General features: G+C 41.2%; 1 protein-coding gene across 6 annotated transcripts in view; it reads left to right on the forward strand.

Annotated features, from left to right (window-relative positions):
* The first annotated feature begins 2,397 nt into the window (after positions 1 to 2,397).
* Positions 2,398 to 26,080, forward strand: part of ARHGEF10 (Rho guanine nucleotide exchange factor 10) — a 120,197-nt gene continuing 96,514 nt past the window's right edge. For 4 of the 6 annotated variants that reach the window (XM_052809171.1, XM_052809174.1, XM_052809176.1 and 1 more), the window contains exons 1-2: positions 2,398 to 2,508; positions 16,562 to 16,637. In XM_052809171.1, coding sequence (XP_052665131.1) covers positions 16,601 to 16,637 — 37 coding nt within the window. In that variant the 5' untranslated portion in view covers positions 2,398 to 2,508; positions 16,562 to 16,600. Of the gene's footprint in view, positions 2,509 to 11,579; positions 11,640 to 16,561; positions 16,638 to 22,269; positions 22,322 to 26,080 lie in introns of those variants that run through there. The other 2 variants (XM_052809172.1, XM_052809175.1) reach the window with 2 other exon arrangements.

The raw sequence follows: 26,080 nt of genomic DNA on the forward strand, positions 1-26,080 counted from the left end.
CCACCCCTATTTCCATGGAGAGAGAAAAAAGGGGTCCCTTCTTCACAGCATTGTGTCACGTTGGGGCCAGGACACTGCTCAGGGTCCATGGTGTCCTTAGGATACCCAGTACATGTACTGGAGTAGATACATGACCTATGGTAGCTTGGAGGCGAGAGGTATCTCTTGAAGCCCCAGTAAGCAGCAATGAGAGTAAGTGAATTCTGGTGAGGTCTCGTTCTACGTGTATCACCAGTAAAACCAATTTAAACATCATCTTAAGACCTGGTTATGAAAAGCATCATGTTAACTCTGGAGACAGCCATTATCTGTACTCTAATTATCGACAACTATTTATGGATGGATAAATAATGAATTTGTGATTGCAATGATTAGGGTGCTAATTATGACTGCTAATAGGATGTTGCCTTAGAAAATAGTAGGAAGAATGCAAGTTATTTTGGAAGTTAGTTTTGCTTCTCTGTAAGTTTATCTGCTATTGTTGGATTTGTCTACCAAGGTTTCCACAGCAACATTTTGTTGGAATTAGAGAAGGATATTTACATATGGTCACCAGAATCGAAGAAGTGATTGTCAAAGATCAAAAGGGTGCAGAAGAGAACTGCAGGAAGGATTTGAAGTTTGTCTCTCGAACGGTGAAAGATAACTATGAAAGGAAGAAATTAGTGCACATGGATAATGAGTTGGCTGCCCAAAAGAGAAGGATATTGCTAGTTCATGATATTTTTAATCGTGGAATTGAGCTAGTTGCACTTGTCTAGATATGTGTCTGTTCTTTAACATGGCCTCTAATGATAAGCAGTTATTAAAGTTTGCCAAAGACCGATTCCCTGCCATTTCAGCTCCTGAAATGATAGCTGGATGTGAGTGAAGTGCAACATATTTAAAAAATTACAGAAGCAACAGGATAAAGTGGTGTCTCTGCTGGAAGCTGCACTGAATGCCGTAATGGTATTCCTGGCTTTAACCTTTACATATGGCCCAATCTTCTCATTTTCTTTCTTATGTAGAGCCTATAGAGCTACGTGAGAACTATTTTAAGTTCACACTGTGACAAACTGCATTAAAAAGAAATAACTTTGTGAAAACAGAAACATTTCTGAAAGTAATACTTCTAAATATTTAATTTGTAACTCAGGTCGTATGAACCCACACAAAGACATGGGATAGCTGTGAATGTGAGTGTGTGTCGTTAAACTATTGACAAATAAAAAGTGTAGATAAAAGGTGGATTAACCAAATGTCTTTTGACATGCCACCATTTTCTGCTAACATTTTCACGTAGCGATAATTAATTTACTATACCTGGGCATACTTCATTACTGGCTGAAGCATGCATGCACTTAAATAGGCAAAGATCACTGCTGGGTGATGGCATGGATCTTTGAACAGCGTTTAGCTTGAAGTTTTCATGCTTAGAAGTGGCCCAAAGACTTAAAAAAATATTTAGCAATATTAAATAGTTGTAACTGATGTCAAGGACTTACAATGTATTTAAGGACTTATAATGCACTTAAGAGCATTTATTCTCATCGAAGTGGGACAGATGTGTACGTGGATGGTGCACATTTTCAAAATAATTGCATCTTGTAAAGGTTTGGGTTTTTTTTTTCCATTTTATGGAAGGGGCACGTTCAGTCCTGAATCGTATTCGCGTGCACGTACAGGTGGCTGACGTTACTTGCAGGGTAAGCGTTACGCGCTAGCGTGACCCGGCCTTCGAGTGACGGTGGGGCCCGCTTGGTCGGCACCAGTCTGCAGCGATGCTGGCTGCGAAGAAAGCGCAGACAGCTAAAGGTTAGGTATGAGGTGCCAGCACCTTTACAAAACCTTTAATTTTGAAAGGTGTTAAAGAGTTTCAAGTGAGAAATGGGATGAAATTCCAACACAGCTCCCGTGGCCTAGCGCGCACCCTCGCGTGCTATTCCTGAGGACGGGGCTGAGGGGACAAAAAGTTCCTCACCCGTGTGCCGCGGTCCCGGTCCCGGCTGGCCTCCCGCTGGCCCGCAGCCGGCCAGCTCTGCTCCTCACCCGTTACACCGGCGACCCCCGCATCCCCCGCCCTCCCCCTCAGGCGCCCCTGGGGCCGGGCTCCCGCCCCGGCGGCGTCACGTGCGGCGGCAGGAATGCGGCAGGGGTCTGGGGCGGGGGGCGAGGACGGCTGCCCGCCGCCACCGCCCGCCCCGCCCCGCCGCGACCGGCGGGCCGCTGAGCCAACCGGGAGGCGGCGGGGCTTCGCGCTGCGCCAATGGCGGCGGGCGCCGCCCGAAAGGCCCGGCAGCGGGCGGGGCGCGGCCGCCCCGGGGAGGCGGTAACGGCGGCGGCGGCCGGAGCCAGGCGGCTCCTCGTCGGGACTCAGGAGCTCCGCTCGGCGGCGAGCGAGTGCGCGATCGGCGGCGGCGGCCCCCGGGACGGGGTGTGGGGGCGGGGTGAGTGACACGTCCGGGGAGCGGGGCAGCCGGCGGAGCCCCGGCGGAGCGGAGGCCTCGGAGCTGCGTGGCGGAGGAGGTGGGTGTTCCCTCCGCGGCTGGCGGGGCCGCGGGCGGCTGCGGCCGGCGGGGAGCGCCGGCGTCTCGCCGCTGTGTTAATCACGGAAAGTTTCGTCCTTCGAGGCTGGGCTCGGGGTTCCGTGTGGAGACACCCCTCCTCCTCCTCCTCCTCTTCATCCTCCTCCGCCCGCCGCCGCCGTCCCCGCGGCGCCGGGGTGCCTCGCTGGGGCTGCGGGGAGCCCGCGGGTGGCAGCTGGGGAGTGAATCTCTGCCCGCCTCGGTGGAGGAGAGGAAAAACCCGATTTTTTTAAAACGTTTTCTTAAAGAGGTTTTGCCGGTGCAGCGCGGCTTGGCGAGTTACCGAAGCGGGGCTGCCGGGGATCGTTAATAAACGCATTCGCTCCTTTCCCAAACTTCTGGCCCTTGTTCTTTGGTGAAGTTTTTTCTCCAAGGCTTTCCCTGGGGTTTTTGCTCGCGTGTGCGCCTCTTCGTGTTCTTCGGCATCGGGAGCTGCCTGGCTCCAGCTTCCCTCGCCTCTTCATCAGGTGCGGACAAGGCTCTTGAACGATCCGGGGTCCCGGGGGGACTTGAGTTTCTTTCCTTCCCCCTTCTTAAAAACTGCGTTCAGCACCAGCTTTGTAGTTGGCATCTGCAACTAAATTGGCTTTCGTGAAACAGGGGACAGGTACTTCAGCACAGTAACAACTGTCGATTTCTGTATTTTTTTTTTTTCAAAGGAGGTTTTAAAATTATCTTTGGTTTCTTTGTAATTAACACTTCAGCTATTGCAGGAGTTACAGAGTTGCTCGTGGTGATCCCAGACCGTGTAGTGACTTTTGAAAGATGCCCTGTTCTTACAGGGTGAGGCAAGAACAGCTTTAAAAGATTGGCCAGTCATTCACATGGGCAAGTGAGCGAGCTTAGTCAGTAGGCAATACCAGGTGCTTGCGAAGACAGCTATTAGTAATTTGCCCATAGCAAAGGCTTATTTTAAAGGCCTTTAGGTGGTGCTTGTATTTTTGACCAAAAAGATTTTATCCGTCTTAAATTTTGCCCTCTTTCATTTAAGTATTTGTTCAATCCTTTTTTTTTCCCAAAGCTACTAAGATCGTGGCCTTTATCTTGTGCTAGCAGGTTTGAAGTTGTTTAGTTGCAATGTAAAAAGTATCTTTTTTTTCAGTTGTGCAATTTAACTGTTACCAGAAAAAGATATAGTTTGGGTTTTTTGGTTGGGTGTTTTTTTTTTTTTCTTTTCATGAGTCAGGAAATAAGAAAGATTGACTGTTTAAAGACTGCCTCGTACTGAATAAATAGTGAGGATATACCACTGCATGTTAGTTTGCGACTGTTATTACTGTAAAGAAAAGAAATGTTTTCCCAAAGCCTTTCCTCTGCTTAGTAAACCCCAGTGAGCAATCTAATCTGCAGTAGAAATGAAGTATTACGTTTTTTTTAAATTTTCTCTTGCCCCTCAGCAGGCACAGATTTATTGCCTGAACGTGGGACATGTTGGGCGCCTACAACTGCAACCCCATTACTCAGGCAGGGGTTCTGGCTGTTCAGCTGTTTTCTTCAATGGGCCCTTCATTCTTTTCACTTGGGTGATCTGTTTGATCTTGATAATCTTTCTGACTTGCTTTGTTTAATCCATCTTGTCTTTTTCTTTTTTTTTTGTTCTACCCTCGGGCTCAGTAGCCCAGGAACTAGTTGCATGTGTTTGTCTGGTTATGAACAGTAGTTCTTTAGATGCTACCTTGAAATCTGGTATTTCTGAAGGCTTTACAGTGAGATTTCCTGACTTCTATAATACAGTCTATGGATCTCTTAGCTTACCTGTGGCGTTGTACATGAGACATGACATACTACGTGAGGGGTGACGGGTGTCCTGTGATGGGACAGGCACTGGGTGTCCAGTGTGTGGGGCTTTCGTGGCTGATACCTGCAGGTGGATGTAGTGGGAGAAAGGACCATGGAAGCAGATAGATGCCTCAGGAACGTGCAGTCACTCAGCTCCTGCTGAGTGCCAGGATCCAGCAGGATCCTATAGATTTGGGCTTCAGGAGTTCATACACCACAGGATACGGAGAGGAGCCACAGTGCTGCGTGATGGGTGTGTGCCGGCTGGCATCGCAGCTCTGAGACTTTGAGACCAAACGTGCAAGTCTTGTGCTATTTGCTTTGACAGGTCAGTGGTGAGCACACCAAAGTACCGAAGAGGCGGTTGCCACCCTCTGTGCCCATGCGCAGGAGCCCTCCTTTGCCCAGGAGCTATGGTTACTCTCAGATAGGATACGGTTTCGCTCATCAGTTTACGGCAACAATCCTTTCCTGGAGTAGAATACTGTGAAACAAGCTTTAGCATTTATTGAGATTAACTTTTAAAAATCCACAGTATTACATAAGTAGTATTTAGATTCTCATTTTTATTGTGATTGAAATCGAGGGTCTAGGTACCTCTGCATCTTTTTTTTTTTTTTTTTTCTTCTAGCCCATTAACTTCAGTGGAAGTGTGCTGACTTACACCAGATTGAAATACTAAGTCTAAACACTTACTTTAGTTGTATGTCAAATATAAAAGGTTCTGATTATCCTAAACCTGGTAGTTGTATAGCGTGTCTTAAGTAAGGTACAGCCTTAGTTTTGAGTAGGCTGGGTTTTTAATGTTAGGCATCACAGCTTTTTTTAAATGCTCTTGGAGTTTTTTAGTGTCTTTCAGTCTATTTAAGTTACCGTCTTTAACAGAGCTTTTTCTTTGTTTGTCTGCTTGTTTTCTTTATATATACCATTTAGTATTTATAAAATCTTGTACTGATCTTTTTTTTTTATTTTTTTTTTTCTTTTTGCCAGGACACTGCTACTTACTGCTGGGGGGGCGGGATTGTCGTTTGTTTTCCATTTCTTTTACAATTGAGGGTATTTAGTCTCGGCATTAATAAACTTGATATGAAGAAATCTCAACACCAGAGGAGTTCTTCAGTTGATTCTGAGCTGTTTAGGAGTCCTTGCATAGTTTATAAACATTTGAAGGAAGACAACAAGCTTGTCTAAAACCTGAAGGGCTATTGTCAAACTTCATAATTGTTAACAGAATTTAATGCAATTGGGAATAGTGCATTACTCATTTGTAAAACAGGAAGTCTATTAACTGCTTCTATATAAAGTAGAAATTATTTTTAGAATCTGTTGTAGAAAATTTATAAACTTAAGTCTATTTCTGAAGAAACCAGGAAATACATTCTGCAATCTAGGAGGAGTAGTTTTGATTCAGACTTTCAGATTAAAATTTATGTATTTTGCAGAGGTGCAGTGAATTTATTCATGCATCTATAATACTATACTGCGCTCAGTTTTGTATGTGATGAAGAAATGATCAGTGTGTAGTACTTATTTTCTTAATCTTTATGTATGTGGCGTGGTAATTTTCTTTCTGCTTCTGTACAGTGACTTCTGTTTCACTTTTTGCTTTTTCTTTAATTACGCCTTTCCATTTTACAGTTTTAGTTTAGAACTGTAGAAGGGAACTCATGGGAGATTGTCTTATGGCCTCTAAATTTAAAGGTATTTTTGAAACTGTCTTTCCGTAAGTTCAGCTTCCTAATGGCTTTTTTGAGCTGTAAGTGCATTTCCGTACTATCCTTGGATGCTTCTTGTGGAATATCTGTCGCAGCAGTTGTCCCATAGAGAAACTTCCTTTGGAGTTACAGTGTTAAGTTAAATGCTGTGAATGCAATTGTTGAGCGCGTCTTACTTTTTGAACATTTTGTATGTTATAATAGGGCGGTAAATGAGGCTTCATTGATAGTGATATGAATTAGTCTTTCATTTTGTATATATTCTACAACATGTGAAGGAGGCACTTTTTATATCCAAGACCTTCTTTTGTTAAAATCAGCATTCATTCAAGATATTTTTTTCCATTCCTGTTCCTATTCTTATGAATTCTTTCTTATTATTACATCTGTTAGTGGAAAATTAATATTTGTAAATCCTTTTCTGAATCTAGAGGTAGTTTAAAGAGTGGGAAAGCTGCAAGCCTGGATGCTTGGAAATTACCAGAGATTCATAAACTGAAGCCTGAGAATTACTTAGGGAGACTGCAGGAATGTTATGAGGGGGAGGTGCTCTTTATAATAAGGCGGGGAGGTACATGAGCGGGATAAACCAAAATTCTCATTATGGACCTATACAACTATGTCTTAATACTCTCTCAGTTTTCACATCTTTCTCAGTGATGTCATTGTGTGCATATGTGGTTTGTAGAGAGCAGAATCTCGGGATTCGAGGTCTGTCACGTATCCGTGGAAGGAAACTACTGCTTTATTAGCATCTTTGAGAATTAAATCACTTGGACGTTTTCTTACACTAAAGAACCTGAATTTTACTCACACCAAAATACTTCAGATTATTTTGAAACCAGGGACATGTAAAAGTACAACTTGTTTTTAAGGGAGTGATGACAAAGTATTCCAACTTGTGTTTTTAGATCAAAAACTTGATTCATATTTTATTCTGAATTGCCTGAATCAGCAAGACTGTGGGAAGTGAGGCATAACTGCACAACATTGATTCATGTCCTACATGTATTGCTGCTCAGTCAGGAAGCCTGAAGCTTAATGTCAAATGCGTGGGTGAAGCAGTTAACCAGAGCAAAATAAATTGTTCTACTTATGCAGTGCTGAATAGGGGCATTATCTTGGGAAAATCTGTTTCAGTGACTTACTGTACTGTACAATACTTGTTACTTGGGACTGAACCATGAATACGAACTATTAGGATCCAGGCTCAAGGTCAAACATTCACTCTCATTTCTGTTCTGTAATCTGTTTTCTCAAAATACTTTAAAAAAGATTGCAGAAATCATAGGAATATTTTTTTTTTCCTTAGAGATACAGAATAAACATCTCAGAAATTTCAAGAAAGGGGATAAACATTGTTTCCTCATCTGTAAAATGGGTTTGTAAGTTACTAGGGAGTAGATGGCAATATTTAGATTTCCTGCTAGGACTGCACTGAGTCTTGAGCTTATGGCTTTTGACTTTATATTTTTCACCACTTTAAAGCATTCAGAGTCTCGTCCTCAGTTTTCTTTTAGATTTTTGTACATAATATTTAATGTTGTTGCAAACTATGGACTGACTAATTTGAGTCTTAAAAACTTCCCTTTCAAACTATAGAAGGTGGAGAAGAAAGAGGTCTACTCGATCATTTCCAAATCAAGGAAACAGCGAAGACTGCTGATGTTAGGACTAGATGCAGAACTTACACTTCCACGGAAAACTGCCTTCCATTATACATTTTTTGAAGACGAGGGCTGTTTTTGTGCAGGTGCTATTACTGTTCTTCTTTCTTACTTTAATTGATGGTTTAATGGCTGCGTTACCTGATTTCTGATTTATTTGAATAATATTTTGGTGTTAGAAATTCAATGAAAATTGTTATTTTTCTAGAGCATGAATTATGAGTCAAATTTGTGATTAGAAATGCATTTCCATATTTTACTCCAAATAGTTATTTTAAAAACACAGGTGTAAGAGTCTATATTTATATTCTTAATAACTTTATTCATCAGGTGAAATAAATTTGTTCAACTGGACACTTCTGTAATGATCAGATGGAATGGGTTGTCTTTGATGAGAAATAGTGTGGTTACTTTTGCAAGGACAGTAGTACCCAAAGAACTGAAAATGTTCAGGAAAAGTGCCTCTGTCAGGACTAGGTTTGCAGAAAGTGGTAGAAACTGAATCTTCAGTTCACTGTATCATTTCACCTGTATCATTTGAAAGAGCTTCTGAGGGAAGCTTTCATCAGTTGTCATCAGTATCTTGAAAGACAACCTATGCCTTTTAAAACTAGGACTCATGGATTTAATGCAAGTTTGACCAGGACTTTCTGTTTTTGCGGTGGATGTGCAGATGAAGTACAATTGAAGGGGGAAAAAATGCTTTATCGAGTGTATCCATAAAAAACATTCCTTGCCCTCACCTACTCTTTTTTTTTTTTTGGAAGCTAAGAACTTGGTTTGCTGGGGAATCAAAATAGGTTTCAGGAGGGGGCATTTTCCCAGTGACAAAAATACTGTATTTTACGTGCAAGGCTGATCAGAATTACTAGAGTAAATTACTATTTTGGTGCATTTCTTAATAAATTATAAAGTCTGTGCATAATACTTCTAATTACATGTGTATTATAATAATATGTATGCAACTAAACCCTATGTAGGATTACATCACAATTGAAGTGTTATGCAGCATGCAAGGATCTTCTCTGACTTAAAAATAGAAATCTAGCTGAGGGTGTTTCCGGTTAAGGTAATACTTGATCTCCAATATTGAGAGGGCCTAAATTGGATTAAGTTTAAAAGAGGAAATTTCAGAAATAAGGTTACTTTTCCAGATGAAGTTACTTGATTGCAATCAAATTTAGAGCAAATTAAGAAAAATTAGTATTCCTGTAGTATTAGTATTCATATATTTTTGTTTTGCTTGTGCATGCGACATGGAAGATCAAGGTCTTGAACCAGCGACACAGTCATCTAGTTTGTGTGGCACAGAACCAAAAAAAAAAAAATCAGTCCTCACTAAAATTATGTGATGCCAACATTCACTTTTAATTCTTTGGATGCTTGCGATTTGTTATGGTACACTTGACCTCCAGGTTAGCCTCCAAAACCCGGGGTGATGCCCCTCTTCTTCCTTTGGGTATTCAAACAGTTGCCAGCGCACAAGGCAGGAGCAAAGGCTTATTTGCTGAAAGTCAGGCACCCTACGTGCATGTTCAGGAACCTATTCCCTTCCCTGGTTTCAGTGACTTTTTACCCATATTCCCTCACATTCCTTAAGTATTTGTAGGTCTCGGCTTTCCCATCTGTAAGCTAAGCATAGTGCTATAGAGCTTAATGAAATCGTATGTTCATGTTGGGTTCAGCAAGCTCTTTCGCAGAATGTCATTATGGTCTGGGTGGGTGTACTACTAGATGGGTGCAAAACTGGTGGTCTGGTTGGGTTTAGAGGTGGCCAGTTGGTTATAACTTACCTGGAGGCTGGTAACCAGTGGAGTGCCCTAGCTGTCTGTCATAGCATGTGTCCTGTTTCACGTTAGGCATGACTTGGAAGTCAACCAGCCGTTGCTCCTGACGTTTGCAGGTGACACCAAACTGGGGGAAGGGGTGAGCAGTGGATGTGCTTGAGATCAGGGCTGTTATTCAGAAGGACGTGGGCAGGCTGGAGGAGCTGGCTGGCAGGAACTTTGTGAAGCTCATCAACGAGTGCAAGGTTGCGCATGTGGGAAGGAAGAGTTCCCCTTCACTCAGCACTCGTCAGACCACACCTGGAGTATTGCATCCAGCCCTGCGTCCGCAACTCGCCCCGCCCCAGCCTAAGAAAGGTGTGGATAAACTGGAGCGAGTTCAGCACAAGGCCACCATGATGTCAGGGAGTCATAGCCCTGCCCTGGAGGAGAGGCTGAGGGAGCTGGGCTTGTTCAGCCTGGAGAAGAGATGCTTCAAGGGCCCTAACATCAGCCTGCCCCTGCCTGCCTGTCCTCTGGCAGGACAACAGGCAATGGTCATAAACTGAAGTAAGGGTGGTTCTAACTACATATAAGGGCAATGTTTTTCTCTAGGAGGACAACCAAGCAGGAGAACAGGTTGCCTGGCCAGGTTGTGCAGTCTCTGTCTTTGGAGATTTTCAGGATCTCAGTAGATAGAGCAGCCTGGTCTCACCTGATAGCTGACCTGGCTTTGAGCAGCAGGTTGGACTACATGACCTTCTAAGGTACTGCCAACCTGAATGAGTCTGTGAGTCAGTGATTCTGTATTTTGCCTTGCGATAATAATCTGTAGAGGGGAAGAACATAAATATTAAAAAATCCATAGTGCTTTCTGCTTGTGTTGTGGGTAAGGAGCCCTCAGACAAATCTGCAAATGCAGTCTTTGTTTTCTTCCTCTTTTCCCCTCCTTCAGATGATGTACTGGGCAGGAATCCGCTCTAGTTAAAGAAATGTTGTAAATAATATCCTTTAAAAAGAAGGATCAGAAAACCAATCTTCAGTCGTGTTCTTGGGGTGTCCCTGTAGATTGCTTCTTGTTCAGGGCTTGCTGCCGTGTTATTCTCTAGCTTTGAGCAGGATGCTCTTTGGTACGAGAAAGGGTGGCAGAAAAAGAAGTGAAGTAGCTTTTGGGGAAGTGGATTCTGCATGCGGTCTGAAAAGTGTTCATCTCTGTGGATCTGACCTTATTTGCGTTGCAGCTGATAATAGAATTTCCCCTGGCTGTAACTGAGCCAGGAACTGGGCTTCATATTTATTTTCTACTTGAACCTATGCAGTTCCTTATTATTCCATTGCTTATAAGTTAGGTAATTTTCTTCGATAAATTTAGGAATAAAATTGGTACAGTACAGGACTGTTAGCTATCAATAAAACCAGATATACATTAAAAGAAATAATGATCCACTCTTGATACAGCCTTCTTCTATGCCTTACAGCATGTGATGGTAAGCTGTCATAATATAAATGCCTGCTTCATTCACACCCACTCTAGTGTAAAAACATCTCTTAAAAAAGAAATAAATTCTACAGTCTGTGTTTCTTTGGAATAGTCTTGTGTGGAGAACAAATTGTGCTATCAATTTTTATTTTTTCTTTGTAACAGAGCCATCTTGAGGGATGGGGGGGAGGGGGAAGGAAATTAACCTACTTTCTTCTGTGTTCTTTTCTCTCCTTGCTTCTCTGCGCCCCCAAAAGAGTCTATATATCAAATTTCACAAAGATTTACTTCCCAGCAGGAGTTCTGTAGTTACAGGTGGAAGAAGACTGAATTGGGCATTACACAGCAATAGTCAGTAAGTGATGTGGACCAAGAGGATTTTAGACATCCATGGGCTTTCCATGGGCTTCACAGTTTTTTCTTGCCTTTTTTTTTTTTTTTTTTAAATTTAATTTTTAGGCTTTCAGGCTTTCTCAGAGAAGTTACTTTGCAGCTTGCCTGCACTAAGCTTTCTCCATGAGTCACAGCTCCTTGGAAATCAGTCTCCTTGTTTCATCTTTTCTGTTTTCTATTAAAAAATGCTCACTGGCTTATTCTTTCTGCAGTGTTAAGAATGAAGAATCCTGATGTTGCTGCAGTTACAGTGCACACTCCTTAAAGAGAAGGTATGTCGCCTTTACAGTTCTTAAGGCGGTAGAACTGGAAAACTTGGCAGTGTGTCCCCTTGGGAGCTGAGTGTGTAGGTACTGTGCCACCAGGTCTGAACGCTGCGCTGCCTCGTAGTTTTGGTGGAGTTTGCATTGGTCCTGTTTCTGTTACCTACTGACTATTGTACAAGTAATGACTTTCGGAAAATAGTTTCGATGAAGTGGAAATGCAGATGTTGATCAGTATTTGTATTCCTGTGGCTGAGAACTGGTGATCTGTTGTTTGTCCCACAATTACAGGAAACTATCAAATGAAATGTGATGCGCAGCTGTAGCTGAAAAACCTAGTCCTGGAGGCAGAAGGAGTTACCAGAGGTAATGAGAGGGGAAACTGAGTCACAGAGAGGAACTTTGACTTTCTTCTGTAGTCTTTGGACAAGTATAAAGCTGCCTTTGTTTTCTTTGCTAAAACTGCCATTTGCCGTGGAATCAGAATTTCAGTCTCACAGATGCCAGGTTGCCAGCCTCTGTTATTCAGGTGTTAGCACTCTGAGATTGTAAGCTCTGCTGTGGAGCTTTGCGGACTCCCACTTCCTTTTGTACCAGCTTTCATTCATGGTCAAAGGTGGGCGCTTTCGGTGGAAAAATTTGAAATAAGAGTTGGGACCTGTCCTTGGGGATCGTTTCATGCTCAGCAGATTCTGGTTTCTGGTGTGAGTGCCATTTAAGATCTGACTGCTTCGACTGTGTGGGACTCCTCTGCGTGAGAAACATTGCCCAGGAACATCAGATTTTAATGTGGTATTTTAATTCCTTTTCTTTTTTCTTAAATATCAGTTTAAAATTTAGAAATCATTACAGACTTGGTGAGGACCTGAATGTATTGCGGTATTCAGAGATCTGATTTTTTTTCTTTCAAAATGCATGCATTTAGCATGGTTATTGCTGATTTTTAAAGACAAACTTATGAAGTTACTAGCTAAACAGCTGGAATAAAAGCATGCTGCCCTGCTACAAATATTTTTTTTTTTTTTTTAACAGCAGTAGTCTCTTAGGCTTGGAATATTTGGGTTTTGTTCAGCTAGATCAGTTCAATGACTAACCTGTTATAAGTGGGCAGTTAAACTGGGAACTTAGAAAGTTGGAAAGCTGCCTTTCCTCTTCCAGTCTGTAAATATGAGTAAGAGTTACCTGTTCCTCCTAACAGTTTGACAGGAAGGGACCAGGGGAAAACATCAGGAAGCAGACAGGGGAAGCGAGGGCCAGTCTTTTAGCCAGAGCGGGTCACCTGCCTTTCATAGAAGTGCCTGGGAGCTCCTTGGCCTCTCTCTCTGCATCTGCTGTACGTTGGGTACCCAGGGGAAATGTGGGGGAAGAGATGGAAAGGAGGCAATCTGTAGACCACCATTGTGGTCTACACCAGCCATGGCTACCTCTACCCATGTCTGAAGCAGAGAAGGTGATGAGCACTGAGTTAGGTGAATTGATGAATTAGGTTAGGTGAATCTGGAAGCCCATGGGAAACGTTAAACTTTGGGCTAGGTAACTTGAAGAGCTTCTTTCTGTCCCTCTGTTTCTGTGATTGCTGCGGAGCCCGGAAGGGAGCAGTCTGAGTCATTAAATAGAGGTTATAGTATGTTTGAGAAATCAGTTTCATATGGGAAAAAAGCTCCATATTTTTATAACCTGTGTGTCACGTCCAGTACGTCAGGGCAGTTGTTCAGTTATTCAGAATCATAATTTTATAATGCAATACACATGAATAGCTCACGTGTTTCATGTTTAATAGTGGGGTTTTTTCGATTTGCAGTTTTGAAATACCTTTGGAATGAAATTTTAGTATTTTGTGTCTTAAAAGCACATAGCTGTTCAATTTCTTACATAATTTTATGTTAAACATAAACATAAAATTATGAACATCTACTCAGCGGTCACGATGTTGCATCTGGAATTCAGCGTTCGTTGTGGGGCCCCAGTACAAGTGAAGGACTGGCAGCCTGGAGTGAGTCCAGCGAAGGCCACTGCCATGGTTGGGGGTGGGAACAGGTCGGATGAGACTGAGGGAACTGGGTTTGTGTCGTTCCGAGAAGAAAGGACTGAGGGGGATTGAATTGCAGTCCTCTACTCCCTAAGGTGGGGTTGGAAAGAAGACGGAGCCAGGCTTTTTTCAGGGGTGCACAGCAGGAGAATGAGAGGCAACGGCCGCAAGCTGCTGCGAGGGTAATTCCAGTTGGGCATAAGGAAAAACTCTTCCTGGAGTGGCTGGTTAAGCACAGGATCAGGCTGCCCCAGGAGGCGGTGAAACCTCCACCGTCGGGGGGGGTTCAGAACTTGGGTGGAAAAGGCCCTGAGCAACCTGATCTACCTGTGAAGGCACCTGTCCTGAGTGTATGAGGGAACATTCAGAGGTCCCTTTCAGCTTAATTTGAGCTGTGATTTCCACGATTAGTGTCTGAATGCACCTGTATAGCTGTGTGGTGCGTAACTGTTAGCAGCAGAATCAATGGGGGAACCACCTGAGCTGCAAATGCAAACTGTGCCATATGCTGCTAGTCAAATTAAATCATCTGGCTTAATCTTGATTTAAACATCTTCAACTTGAGTTAGTTCCCCTGCCTCTCAACAGAAGAGTGAAAAACTTCTCTTTGAAATATGGTGCTGTTAGAGATTGTTCATGAACATGCCGTCTGCTACATAAAATGGCAATTATTTTATTTTTATGGAGGGCATTACTGGAATGTACAATACACAAGCTCTCTTTGCTACTGCAATATTTTTCTCAGCATCTAAAAAGTAGAGAAAAATCTGTGGAACTTCAAGATGAATTAATGCAATGTATAAGTCAACCCCTAAGGCATTCTTAAGTGAGAAAGTGTATCTTTCTTCTTGTGAATAACTGCACTGTTCAGATGGGAGCAAGCAGGTCAGTGGCTAGGACTCTTAACACTGGGTCTGTGTCCTTCCTCAACACAATTCTTGTGTAATTTGAAGCGATGTCACTGTGGGCTAGATCAAAATGGAAAACAAGCTGAAAACTTCCATAGCTCAGCTCTGCGTGTTGTTAGTATTTGCTTGTGAGGAAGAAACTGTTTTTAAAAATCATTGTCGAAGTTAACTTCCATAGGTGTTTGAAAACTTGCATCATACGTTTAAATTAAAAAAAAAAAATATTCTGAAGGCCTTTTAGCTACTCTGTTAAAGATGTATTTGGAAGAGGTGCTGAGACTAACTTTAAGAGGTTTGCTGGTTATTGCATGTTTCACACTTGAAAAAATCTATGTTCCAGTGGTGGTTCAGCTTTAAAGGAATAAAGAAAAATAGCCTTTTCTTCAAACCATAATTTTCCCTCATTTTGGCTGACAATTTTGGTGTGGCAAGATGCATTCCAGACATTTGTAAGCAGGAACACGCCTTTGAGCTCTGCAGATATAAATTGTAGAGAGAGGCTTTAGAAGGGACACTGTATAGTGAAAGCACATAATGGAATATTTTCTGTGTTATAGACAGATGTTGTATACGTGGATGAATCCTTTCTGAGTCTTGGCTCTGAAGCTATTTGGTTTTGCCTAGGACTTGCTTAAGACGATTTAAAAGGGAATTTTGTGTGCTTAGAAAATGGAAGTTGTTATGAATTGTCTGATCATAAGAGGATCTAGCGCTACCAGAGTTGTTCTCCTTCCTGGCATGTCTGTCCTGATGATTTGCCCTTGCATACCTGATGTCAGGGAGGTAAACTCCCTGGTACCTCCTAAGGTTGGATCCTTTTTTGAGGCACTTCCTTCCATTCCCTGCTACCTCTTCTGTAAGTGGCAATTGATTTGAGCTCTCTATCCTGATTCGCTTAGTGTATTATTTCTCCACTGTACCTTGATTTTCACTATCTCCTTCAACTTACTCTTCCCATATTTTGGCTGTGGAGACTTTCCAAGGGCTTGAGCTGTTTTGTGTGCTGTTGTCAGCAGAATTGGTATCTTCTTGAGATTAACATCTATGGGCTACTCAAGAGTAGGACAGAAAATTCAGCATTGGCTCTTCTGCTGTCTTGTGTGGCTTTTGGAAACTTACTTTTCCTCCTCACCCTTGTTCTGAAATCTATCTTTTTGACATGCTGTCTCTTGAGTTAGAGTGAAAATGGGTTTGGGGCAGAATGTGTGCATTGCTCAGCACAAGAGATCCAGTTTTTCCTTCCAGATGATACTGGAATATCACTATTAAGTACTGTTATGGGGAAGGAAGGAAAATTTCTCTCGTGGGTTCTGGGCTTTTACTCTCTCTCAGCGTGTATTCAGGACCAAAGTAAGAGAATGCTTTGTAGGTTTATTCTTTCCCTTAAACCTTGAGATCGATGGCATTTGAGAAAAGAGGAGGAAAGAGAAGGTGCTCAGGAGACTGCTAGCTGGTACTTCACTCTCCTCCAGAGAGGTGGAAGTAAAGGGACTCAAGCGGAGTTTTCAAGATTGCCAAAAAAATGAAAAGAAGAGAAGCAGCTGTGTATAAAATGTATAGTTAAAACTTGTGACTTCTGATTGCCAAAGAGAGAAAAGCATGATCAAAACTGATGAGCTTCCTAGAATTTTTATCCCTCTCCCCTTCATGAAGATTTTGAAAGAGAATATATACTCCAAACAGGCATTGAAATAACATGTTTTAGTAATCTGCTTGTGATTGTCACAGTGGGAGCTGCAGAGTACCAAATAGTTTGAAAACTTCATCTTTCTTCAGCTGGCTTATTGAGATCATTAAAAGAATTGGCTCCAATACTGAGGGCTGTGTACATAAAAATTTGGACTACATGTGCCTGGCGTCTTGCTTCAAAGTGCATTTCCTCTCTTCCATAATGGTATTAGCTAATAGGTATGAGCTTGGCCAAATTGAAAAGGAGTGTCTCAATATTTGGAAATTATGTTCATCTACAAAACATGTTCCCTTCATTTTTGCAGGGTTTTTCAGTCTGCTAAAGGCTCAGCGGATACACTAGGATGGACACAGAGGAATTCCCTCCCCCACCACCAGAAGGTAATTGAAATAGTTTGGGGTTTAAAGCCAATTTTGTTGTAACAATTTGATTATATTTCCAAAAGTGTTTTTACCTCCCCAATGCTCCTTTTCCCCATATCACCTTAAGACTTGGTTCCAGTGGTATTTTGCTGAAACATGAGTTCCTGTCATCTACCCTGTCTTGTTCTTGGACCTTGCTTGCTGGTGTTGCAAGAGCATGACAGGAAGAAACCTGGGGAGCGATGGTCCTTACAGTCCAAATCTGGAAACACATGTTTTCTAAGGCACCATTGTGTGGACTGTATCATCACACCTTCGTCATGTGCTTTGGCAGCCTCAAGCGTTCATGCACATGGTGCCCTGTAGAGAAAAAACAACCAAAGCCTGTGGCATGAGCAGGATATTTGGACCAGTGTCTCAAACGCCTGGACAGATTTGGAGTCTGAATTGAGAGGACAGAGAGGGGTGAGTTATTTTCTGTTAGGGCATGTGCTGCTTCCACCAAGCATACTTAATCTGGGCAATGTCTGCTGAGGGCTATAGCTGAAGGACCTTCTGGTGCTGCAGTTCCCTAGCCGGCATGCATTCCCATGGGAAGTGTGCATAGCTGAACCTCTGTGTGGTCAGAGCACAGGATTATGGAAGAGTATTATGCATGCTGGACTATAGAGCTGGTTCTGTGAAGTTAGCGCTTGGTGCCCCTTGCCTGCTGTATGCTGGTAGCCACTGGTATAGCCCAGGTTTCAGAGGGCACAAAGGTAGGATCTACAAAGACACCGTGTCTTTGCCTTCTGTGTTTATGCTCTCTCTAAAAGGATATTGTGTGTGGCTATTTTTTTTCCTGTTTGATTTCCTGGAAACACACCTTTGTGTAGTGCTTGTTATTATGTACTTTAAGTCTTAAAAGGATTTGGCTTTTGGTGGTTGGATGCTGGGAGACTTCTTAGGAGAAGTATTGTACGCTTGTTCTGATCATCCCAAAGTACAAATTTATGGAGACATGGGTTATGGAGACCTGTGGTTGAACGCAGCACAGCTGTTCTTACTAGCTGGTAAAGTTGCTAGTATAGTTTGTATAGGTAGTGACTTTCCCATAAATTTTTGATCTGTCCCTTATATAGGTCATTATTATTTATGGACTTGCACTCTATTACATACATCGATATATGTATATATTTATATATATAAAAATAATTATTGCTTATAGGACATTTTACTTCCTGTTCACACAGAAATTATACCTATAGAAAGCCATTTAAGTATGAAAGAGGATTTATATTAGTTTTGTTCAGCCATAACTCTTTAGGAATTTGGGAATTGCCATCCTAGATCAAACCTGCTTTCTCTGTAGCTTAGACACTGCCACAGATAGAGATCTGTTACTAGATACTACCTAGGAAATTTGGAATGTGAAAGAAGCAGAAGGTTGTGAAATCAGCTTCTAATGGGTTAGATTTCTGGCCAGCATTATTGACAGTTTTATTTATGCTCCGAGATATCACTGAGGTTATTGTTGGCAAAAATGCTTCTCCTGTCCTTGGCCTAATCCATGTGGTCAGGACCCTGAATTTAGCTCTGTTTTGTTTAGTGACAGTTACTGTGAAACTGTCTCTACTGGATAATCTATCTCCAAAGAAATGTAGTGCTGTGGGGGAAGAGTCATCCCTAAGGAATCAATATTTCCACTTGAGCAGGGGCTGCTGTTTTTCAAAGACAGCTAATAATGGTCGCAACGGCTCCAACTTTGTGCAGTATGTCAGTGTGTGGGATACTATGACAAAAATTCAGGGTGATGTAGTTCAGTATGATTCTAGAATTTGGGTTCTTTCTCTGCAAAGCTCTTTGTGACATGTAGAACTATGTGTATTGCATCCTTATTTTCAGACATGTCACTCTTTAATACGCTGGGATTAGATTTATTTAACATAAATTGAGATTCCACTCTACCTGGTCTTGCGTCAATGGATGCTTTCCCTGTCATCTCAAAAAGCGCTGTCTGAAACTATTGGAGCTTGTATATTTTTTTTACCTTACCATTCCTAACTCTCTTTAAATACCATATTAATAAAGGAAATATCAGTGAAGATAAACCTTAATAATTACACTAAAATACACTTTAGTTCATGCTCTAGATAATTCTGATGAGCCATTTTGCAGATGGAAAATAAGTGAGGATTTTAGGGCCAAGTACAACTGCAAATACACATAACAATTAAAGGAAGGAAACATACGGGATTTTTTTGTAATGGCTGAATTTTTGTTGCATGCATATACACTGGCCACTCATGGTGTCTGCTCAGAAGGGATGAGCAGCACCTGCCAGTGCCTTCAGTCAGTGGGTGCATGGGTGGGTTACTGTGGCTTGTAATGAGGATTAGGCTCCCTCTGTGTGCTGGGTGCAGGACCCTTTGATACATCATAAAAAAATACTTTTAGCTTTTGCATAATGATTCTGAAATCCTGAACTGGGGCCACAGATGAAATCACTTGCCTTTTTTTTTTTTTTTAAAGTTCTTGTGACATTATGGGAATTTTTTCTTTTACCTATTTGTTGTCCTAACAAATGTAGTTGTAGTGTTGAAAGTCATGTGGGTTCCTTTCCATTTACAGGTGTATACCTTGCACTATAAATCTCAATTTTATTCTTGTCAAGTAGGCTTTCCATGGTTTTAACAAGTAAATTCCACAAATTTATTTGTATCAATCCTAATGTATTAAAAGGGGAAAAATAATGGTAAACCTTCATCTTTGTCATGGGGATGCTGTGAGAATGTATATGAAAGCTATGCGATTAAATTCATGTTAAATAATGTCTTTTCATTAGCAATAACCGTCTGAATCTATACCTTGTTTAAGTTAAGGTACAGTTAAGGTCAATAGTAGAGCTGCTTCTGCCACTTCTTGATAGGGAAAAACTACATGCGATAAAAGCATGGAAGATAACATATTTTACCTTTATTTAATTTATTATGCTTATGCAACATATCTGCTTATAGCTGTTTGGATATTCCATTCATGCATTGTTAACTAGGCAGTGGCAAGTCCGTGCTAGTTAATTCCCCTACCCCAGAGCAAATTCAAGTAGTGAGTAACTTTAGAAAACTTAATGCCCGTCTGCTCCTTCCTCCAGACTGCTTTAAAAAGAGATTCTTCTAGCCGTGGTTAAAAACTCCCTAGTATTTTTCTCTGTATATTTTGAATGAATGTATGTATTAGCAACCAGGGGGCAGTTGGAGGGGGGTAGATGCAAAGGCTTCTTTGGCTAAGAGCATAATCCAAAAAACTGCTTCCAAAATTGACACTTGAGATGATAGTACTAGCTCGTGTTCCCTTCTTTAGTGCGTCTGTGCATATGAATTTATGCACAAAGTGCTGGTATTTAAGATACATACATAAAAAATTTCTATGGCTATTTTGTGAAATAAAATAGAGGATGATTCTTGTTCCCTCTATCAACACCCACCCCCCCCCCCCCCAAAAAGCTAAATGAAAATGGCAAATTTTATCATGGCTGTAAGTTATAATTATGTTTTTAATTGGTTGCTGTAATGGAGTGTCCTTAACCAAACCTATTTAGACAAGAAAAGGATATGCTGTGGACTGCAGACTTTGCAGCGAGGAATTAAAAAGCTGTTAATTCTGAGGATCGGGAATCACATCATGCTTCTGCTGTAGAGGATTCGTCTTCATGCTGACCAGCCAGGACTGGAGATTGGGTGTTTAATGCTAGGATGGTGTTTACGTGTGATGGCCTGTGCTTGTGCTATTACTGCTTTATTAGGAGATGGGGTCTCTGGCTGTTTTTCATTTCTTTACTTGAAAAACATCTTATGATCCTGCAAAGTGGAAGACCTTTTCTGTAAGTGAGGACTGAAGAGGTGTTTATCGGGGCCTGTTTCAAAAGGAAGACCAGCTTTGTTTGCTCAGCAGGATGGATACCTGACAAACAGCTTCTTACCCAAGGGAAGCTGCGGGCGGGAGTGTACTCTGTCAGATAGGCTTCTGGTTTTGCGTTTTCATCTCTGAATGTGTGTGTGTCTATTTCTGGTACCTGGCGCTATACCTCATGATTTCTCTGTGAAAACTATTAGAAAACGTTGGGTGTATTTCCTCATACTGAGTATACTTGCCAAGAATTCATCCCAGTTGTCCTACACTGAGTTGCCTTTTACAACAGTTGTTAAGACCTAAAATAAGCTTTAAGCTCTGTTTTATAATTAATTGAGTCTATCAGGGTAGCTTAATATATAGTGATGAGATTTGGAGTATGGCTGCATCGCCATACAGTTCTTGAATTGTGAACAGATGGTATATTTTGTTTCCTATTTATAGGAAATCAACGTATTATTTATTTTAACATTTTAAAGTGAAATACTGAAATTTCAGTGTTTGTACAAGGACATTGCTAGAATGAATTTGATAGCATAGTCTTTGTATTACTGCCAAATACTCTCTTTACCTGAGAGAGAATCACTTGTAACTCTTCATTTGGGAAGTGTGAGGTGCCCTTAAAGACCAGGTGTAGTGGAGAGCTGGATGTTCACTCACCTACACCACTGTCCCCAGTACCGTGGGTAAAGCTAGGTGAGAAACCTTGTTCTGCTGAAGTTTGGGATTTAAGATGTTTGTCAATTGAATGAAAGTTGTTTTTTTTAAAAAACTGAAAACAGACTGGGGATATCTCCCAGACACCAATCATAAAAGCATTTTATACACCTTTTTATACAAACAATCAGCTGTCTAGGACTGTGAGTGGGATATTTCTTTGTTCCTGATATGGAGGGACATAGAGTAAAGAGGCCAAGGACTTAAATCTGGATATCCTGTATGTGATCGAGTGCTGTGATTGTGTCTTTCCACAGTTATTTTTTGTCATTTGCCTGCCAGCGCTGGAACACTAAAATAGTCATAGTTCCTCTGTCCCTGAGAAGGAAGTCTGGCTTGAGTCTGCGGGTAAGAGTGAAATAGGAACAACTGTACTCTCATATAAGTTTCTATTGGGAAGACTTTACATATTCTAACAAAAAAAAACTTAGAAAAGTTTTTGATTAACCCTAATAGGGAGCTGCTGGATGGCTGCTGTGTTTTGCTGTAGAGACAACTGTATTTTTCTGCTAGGGGAACTGCTTTTTATTCTGTGTCCTATATATATTTCTTTCTGATTATTTAGTTACCTTTTGTGCTGTTTAGTGAATGATTTCATAGTTTATTTAGGTTTTAACTGTTCTAAAAAGCTACTTTTGTGACTGAGACAAGAGGCAGTTAAATTGGGGCTTTTATAATATTGACAAGAAAAGCACTTGTGTGTTTTATGATTTAGTTTATGGAAGTGAAGAACACTGGGGGGACCTAATCTTGTATTTTGGACTAAAGTAAAATAAAAAGACGTTACTATGATTGGGGGATTGAAAGAAGAACACTGCTTAAACTAAGCTGCAGCTATAAAGGGAGTTGGTCTTGGGCTAAAAGGCATTGTTTGTTAGATATCTATTTTCAGCATACAGACAGTTACAAATGATAAAAGAGGAGCCAAGATTTCAGAAGAATGAGAACAGAATATGAATTGTAGTTATGAATGGTCCCTTGTTTTTGAAGCTGGCAGTAGCTTGCTGGTGTCTGACATCCCATCTGTAACAGAACAATTTATTTATTTCTAAAGATCACATTTCTCTCAGTAAATAAAGGAAAATGCATTGTTTAAGGTAAGGATCAATTATTTTGTGTGACAATTCAGACAAGCTGTGTAACAAAGAGTAACAACAAAATTCCCATTGCAAAAATAGAGCTATAGGTGTCACATGTTACTCCTAATTATGTGTTTTTTCTTCTAGCCAACTGTATTTGAGCATTGGGAAAAACAAGAAATAGAAAGAAAATAAATAGATTAATTAAAAACTTCTGGTTTTAGCATCTACAAAGAAAACACAGTTTACATAGATGTAATATCTTATTTTGGTTTGAAGTAATAGAGTAAAATCTTTGCTAAATGTTTATACTGCGTTAAATGATCAGATGTCATTTACTGCCATAGATTTGAGAGGTTGACTTCATCCTTTTGATAGTATTTGGTGTTTTCTTTCTGAATAAGTTATAGCCGTTTTTTTCTATTCACTCAGCTGCTCTGTAAGGTGACTTCACTGCTGTACTTGCTAGCTGTGTGCAGGGACAAGGCCCAGGCATGTTCGTTGAAAAGAGCAATTGATGATGAGATAAAGGGCTTCCAAGGGGTTGCAGCAAAACTTTATCTTTGGTCTGGGGTAACTAGTATTGTTTGCTTAAAAGACAAGCAAATTGTAAAGGAATTTGTACTGATTTTGGGGTGTTCTTTCAATGAAGAGTTGTGTAAGCTAAGTTCTGAAATTTTAATTTCAAACAGTGAGCCAACATATAAGGAGAGATGTGAATTATTTTTTTTCTTTGCTGCTTTTGCCTTTTTAGGACTTGTATCTAGCATTAACTGGCCAGGATAAATTGCTGCCAAATAACTGAGGGATTTTTGGGGGTTGGGTTTTTTTAATTCTATTTCAGTGATCCTGGTAAATATTCGCTAACCATGCCTAAAGCCTCTAATGATTCTACTCTGGAGTTTACAGAGAGATTAACTTTTTTTATACATTGTTATAATTCTTTTATCTTGTGCATGAGCACGGGTAAAAACTTGTTTGCATTATGGTAAGTTAAATAAAGTGTCTGAATTATTGAATGAAACATTTATTAGGCGCTGCATGCTTTTGCTGCAGAGAGGAACTGAAACTATGCCTAGCAATCTGAGGAAAACATACATGATAAATGTTTTTTGGGGGAAGAAGCCTCCAACCCCCTGTATAGATTTTCTTTTTTCTTCCTCATTGAAATAATCTTTCCAGGAAATGCGACCTTGTCATAGTTCCATTAAAATGAATACAGGAGATGATTTAGTCTGCCAAAGAAGAGTTGTTGCAGGAATACATCTCATTGTTAAATAGTCTGTTGTTGAGCTCAATAACTTTGGTTAGGTGAAAGCATGATAGTTCCTGAAAAGTCTTCTGTTATGGTGGTACAGGTTTCTCCAGGGGCTGGAAGAAGGACGTGTGTGCTGCTGTGCGATGGGGATGCCGCCACTGATGGGTGACTTCCCAGTCTCTGTATTCCCAGTTGTGTATGTTGCTGGGAGAGACGAAGGGAAATCCAGGTGCTGCCCTGGGAGCAGTGAAGTGGTTCAGTGTAACGTGTCCGGAGGATCTGAGCAGTGCTCTGTGTTGCAAAGGAAGGTGGAAGTAAAATTAACTTTGGCTGGGATTGCTCTTTCCTACTTGCATATCTGTTGGTGACCCACTCATGTTTGCACATGAAGAACGCTTGCCAGCCAGATTCTTAAGACGACTCTTCGTGTTGGAAGAAATTCCTTCCTGACTTCCATGTGGACTGGCTGAAGCTCTGAATCATGAAGTTTGGTTATGGCAGTAATCTTTGGCCAATGTTGGGGCCAAGGCAGGGCTTCCTTTCCCTTCCGTGGCTAATGAAAGGAGGCAATGAGAAGGACTCTGAGGCTGATGGACTGAAAGGTCCCAAGGAAACGCTATCGTTGCCCTGCCCAAGCCAGTGTCCACCAAGGCGATAGAATTTCTGGTAGAAGCTGTGTTAAAAGGGTATTGTAAAACAGGATTTCAGAGAGTTCAGTCAGTGAGTCTTGATGTAAGAATTACTGTTTTTGTGAGTTTGCTTGAATTCCCCAGGTATGCTTTTTTTTGAGCTATAACAGGACCTTAGTATGTTAGGACAAAGAAGAGCAAGATGCATTAAAACAATAATTAAAAGAAATGCTAAGAAAGGCGATGCTATAAAACTCCCTCCCCGTTAGTTGCTGGGATAATGGATTTGTCAAACTTTGCATATATTAAACTGTGTTTACAAATCAGTCTATCTGTATAGTGCTCTTTAGGCTGGGCGAAGGGGTAACAACAGAAATGAGTAGGTGAGAAGCCAGCTGAAATCCAAAATATTTCCAGTATTGTCCTGGATTTACAGGACATAACTGTTCTGTTCTAGCCTGTAAATTTTTCTGTAGTAAAAGATGCTGTAAATTGCTGTAAAGGTTGATTTCTAGATTGTTTCCTTGTTCAGAATACATTGAGGAGAAAACACAAATAGTTAAATCTAAATTATTTTTAAGCGTGTGAACAGGTTGCGCACAGTGCTCTGGGAGTGTTAGATGGAGTTATTGTTGGGAAAAAGGAACCTGTGGCAGTGTGTCCAAAAAGGCAAATCAATCCCCAAAGCCACGTGCATCTTCTGAGCCCGGCCTGGGCCGTTGCCACAGAAGGAGGCTGAGTGTATGAACGCCTCCGATGCTGATAAGGAAGTTGGATGCTTTTAGGTGTTCAAAGTGTTGCTTTTGGGGAGTGCCAGCAAGTCCTTCAGTTTTCACATTGCTAGATAAAGGGTTTTCAGCCTGGACCAATGACCCGGATTTTAGGCATCCCTTTGCCTAAGTCATCTGAAGGTTTGGTCTAGGAAATATGTACGGTTGCTGGCAAGATAGAGAAAGAAACATGATCCAAAAATGAAGTCAAATCCCTTGCTACTTCATATGCAAAATATGTCAGCCTGGTAGAAGGACGTTGCTAGACGTGATCCAAGGCCTAGGATACTTAAGCTTTTGCTCTGGGTGGGCTTCAGCTCTTTTTAGTATGATACACAGTTTATGCACCCGAACTGTATGTTTTCTTTCTGTAGAAGTGGTATCTCATGCTCCCTGTTTTAGGCCTCCAGGGCCTCTTTTTGCCACTCTCTGCTTCATGGGACTCCCAATTACTCTTAAAGTCCTTTCAGTCCAGGTTATTATCAGCTGATTGCTAATTAGAATTAAATAGACTATATTAGAGAAATGCATATTCCTCAAACCATTAAACAGTAATTGCTTCAATGTAAAAAGTAATTATTTGGAAAACTAGATGTTAATAGAAGATACCTGCTAGGAAAAAAATGTGAAGAAATAAAGAACAAGCCAGACTGCTCTCACTGGTGGAAATTTCCTTTAAAATGGTTTTTTTCTCACAAATATATCAACTACGTGGTGAAAGCTACATTTCCTAGAAAGTTTCCCTTTGTATCCTATGATTAGCCAACATGCTCCATCCCTGCACTGCCAGAGCTGGATACTTCATTTTCCCAATGACTTTGTAGTCCTTCTGCTGTTTGATTTCTGTTTTATTAAAGCTCTCTGGATTTCCCATTCCCTGCGTGGATTGTCCATTTGGCAGCATGTTATAGGCGAGTTCAGCAGTTTGTATGCACGATAGCGGATGCTGAGCTCGGCTACGCAGCCATCATCAGCACCTACCTCTGCCAACAGACAAGTCAGACAGCAAGGTAGCTTTTGTGTTTTGACTGCTATACCCCATGTTAGGTGCCTGGTGGCATTTATACTAATTCAGACTGGTAACCTTGGTACTATTAAGTGTATTAGTATTCCTTTAATA

This window comes from Harpia harpyja, chromosome 15 (genome assembly GCF_026419915.1).
Source record: "Harpia harpyja isolate bHarHar1 chromosome 15, bHarHar1 primary haplotype, whole genome shotgun sequence".
NCBI lineage: Eukaryota > Metazoa > Chordata > Aves > Accipitriformes > Accipitridae > Harpia > Harpia harpyja.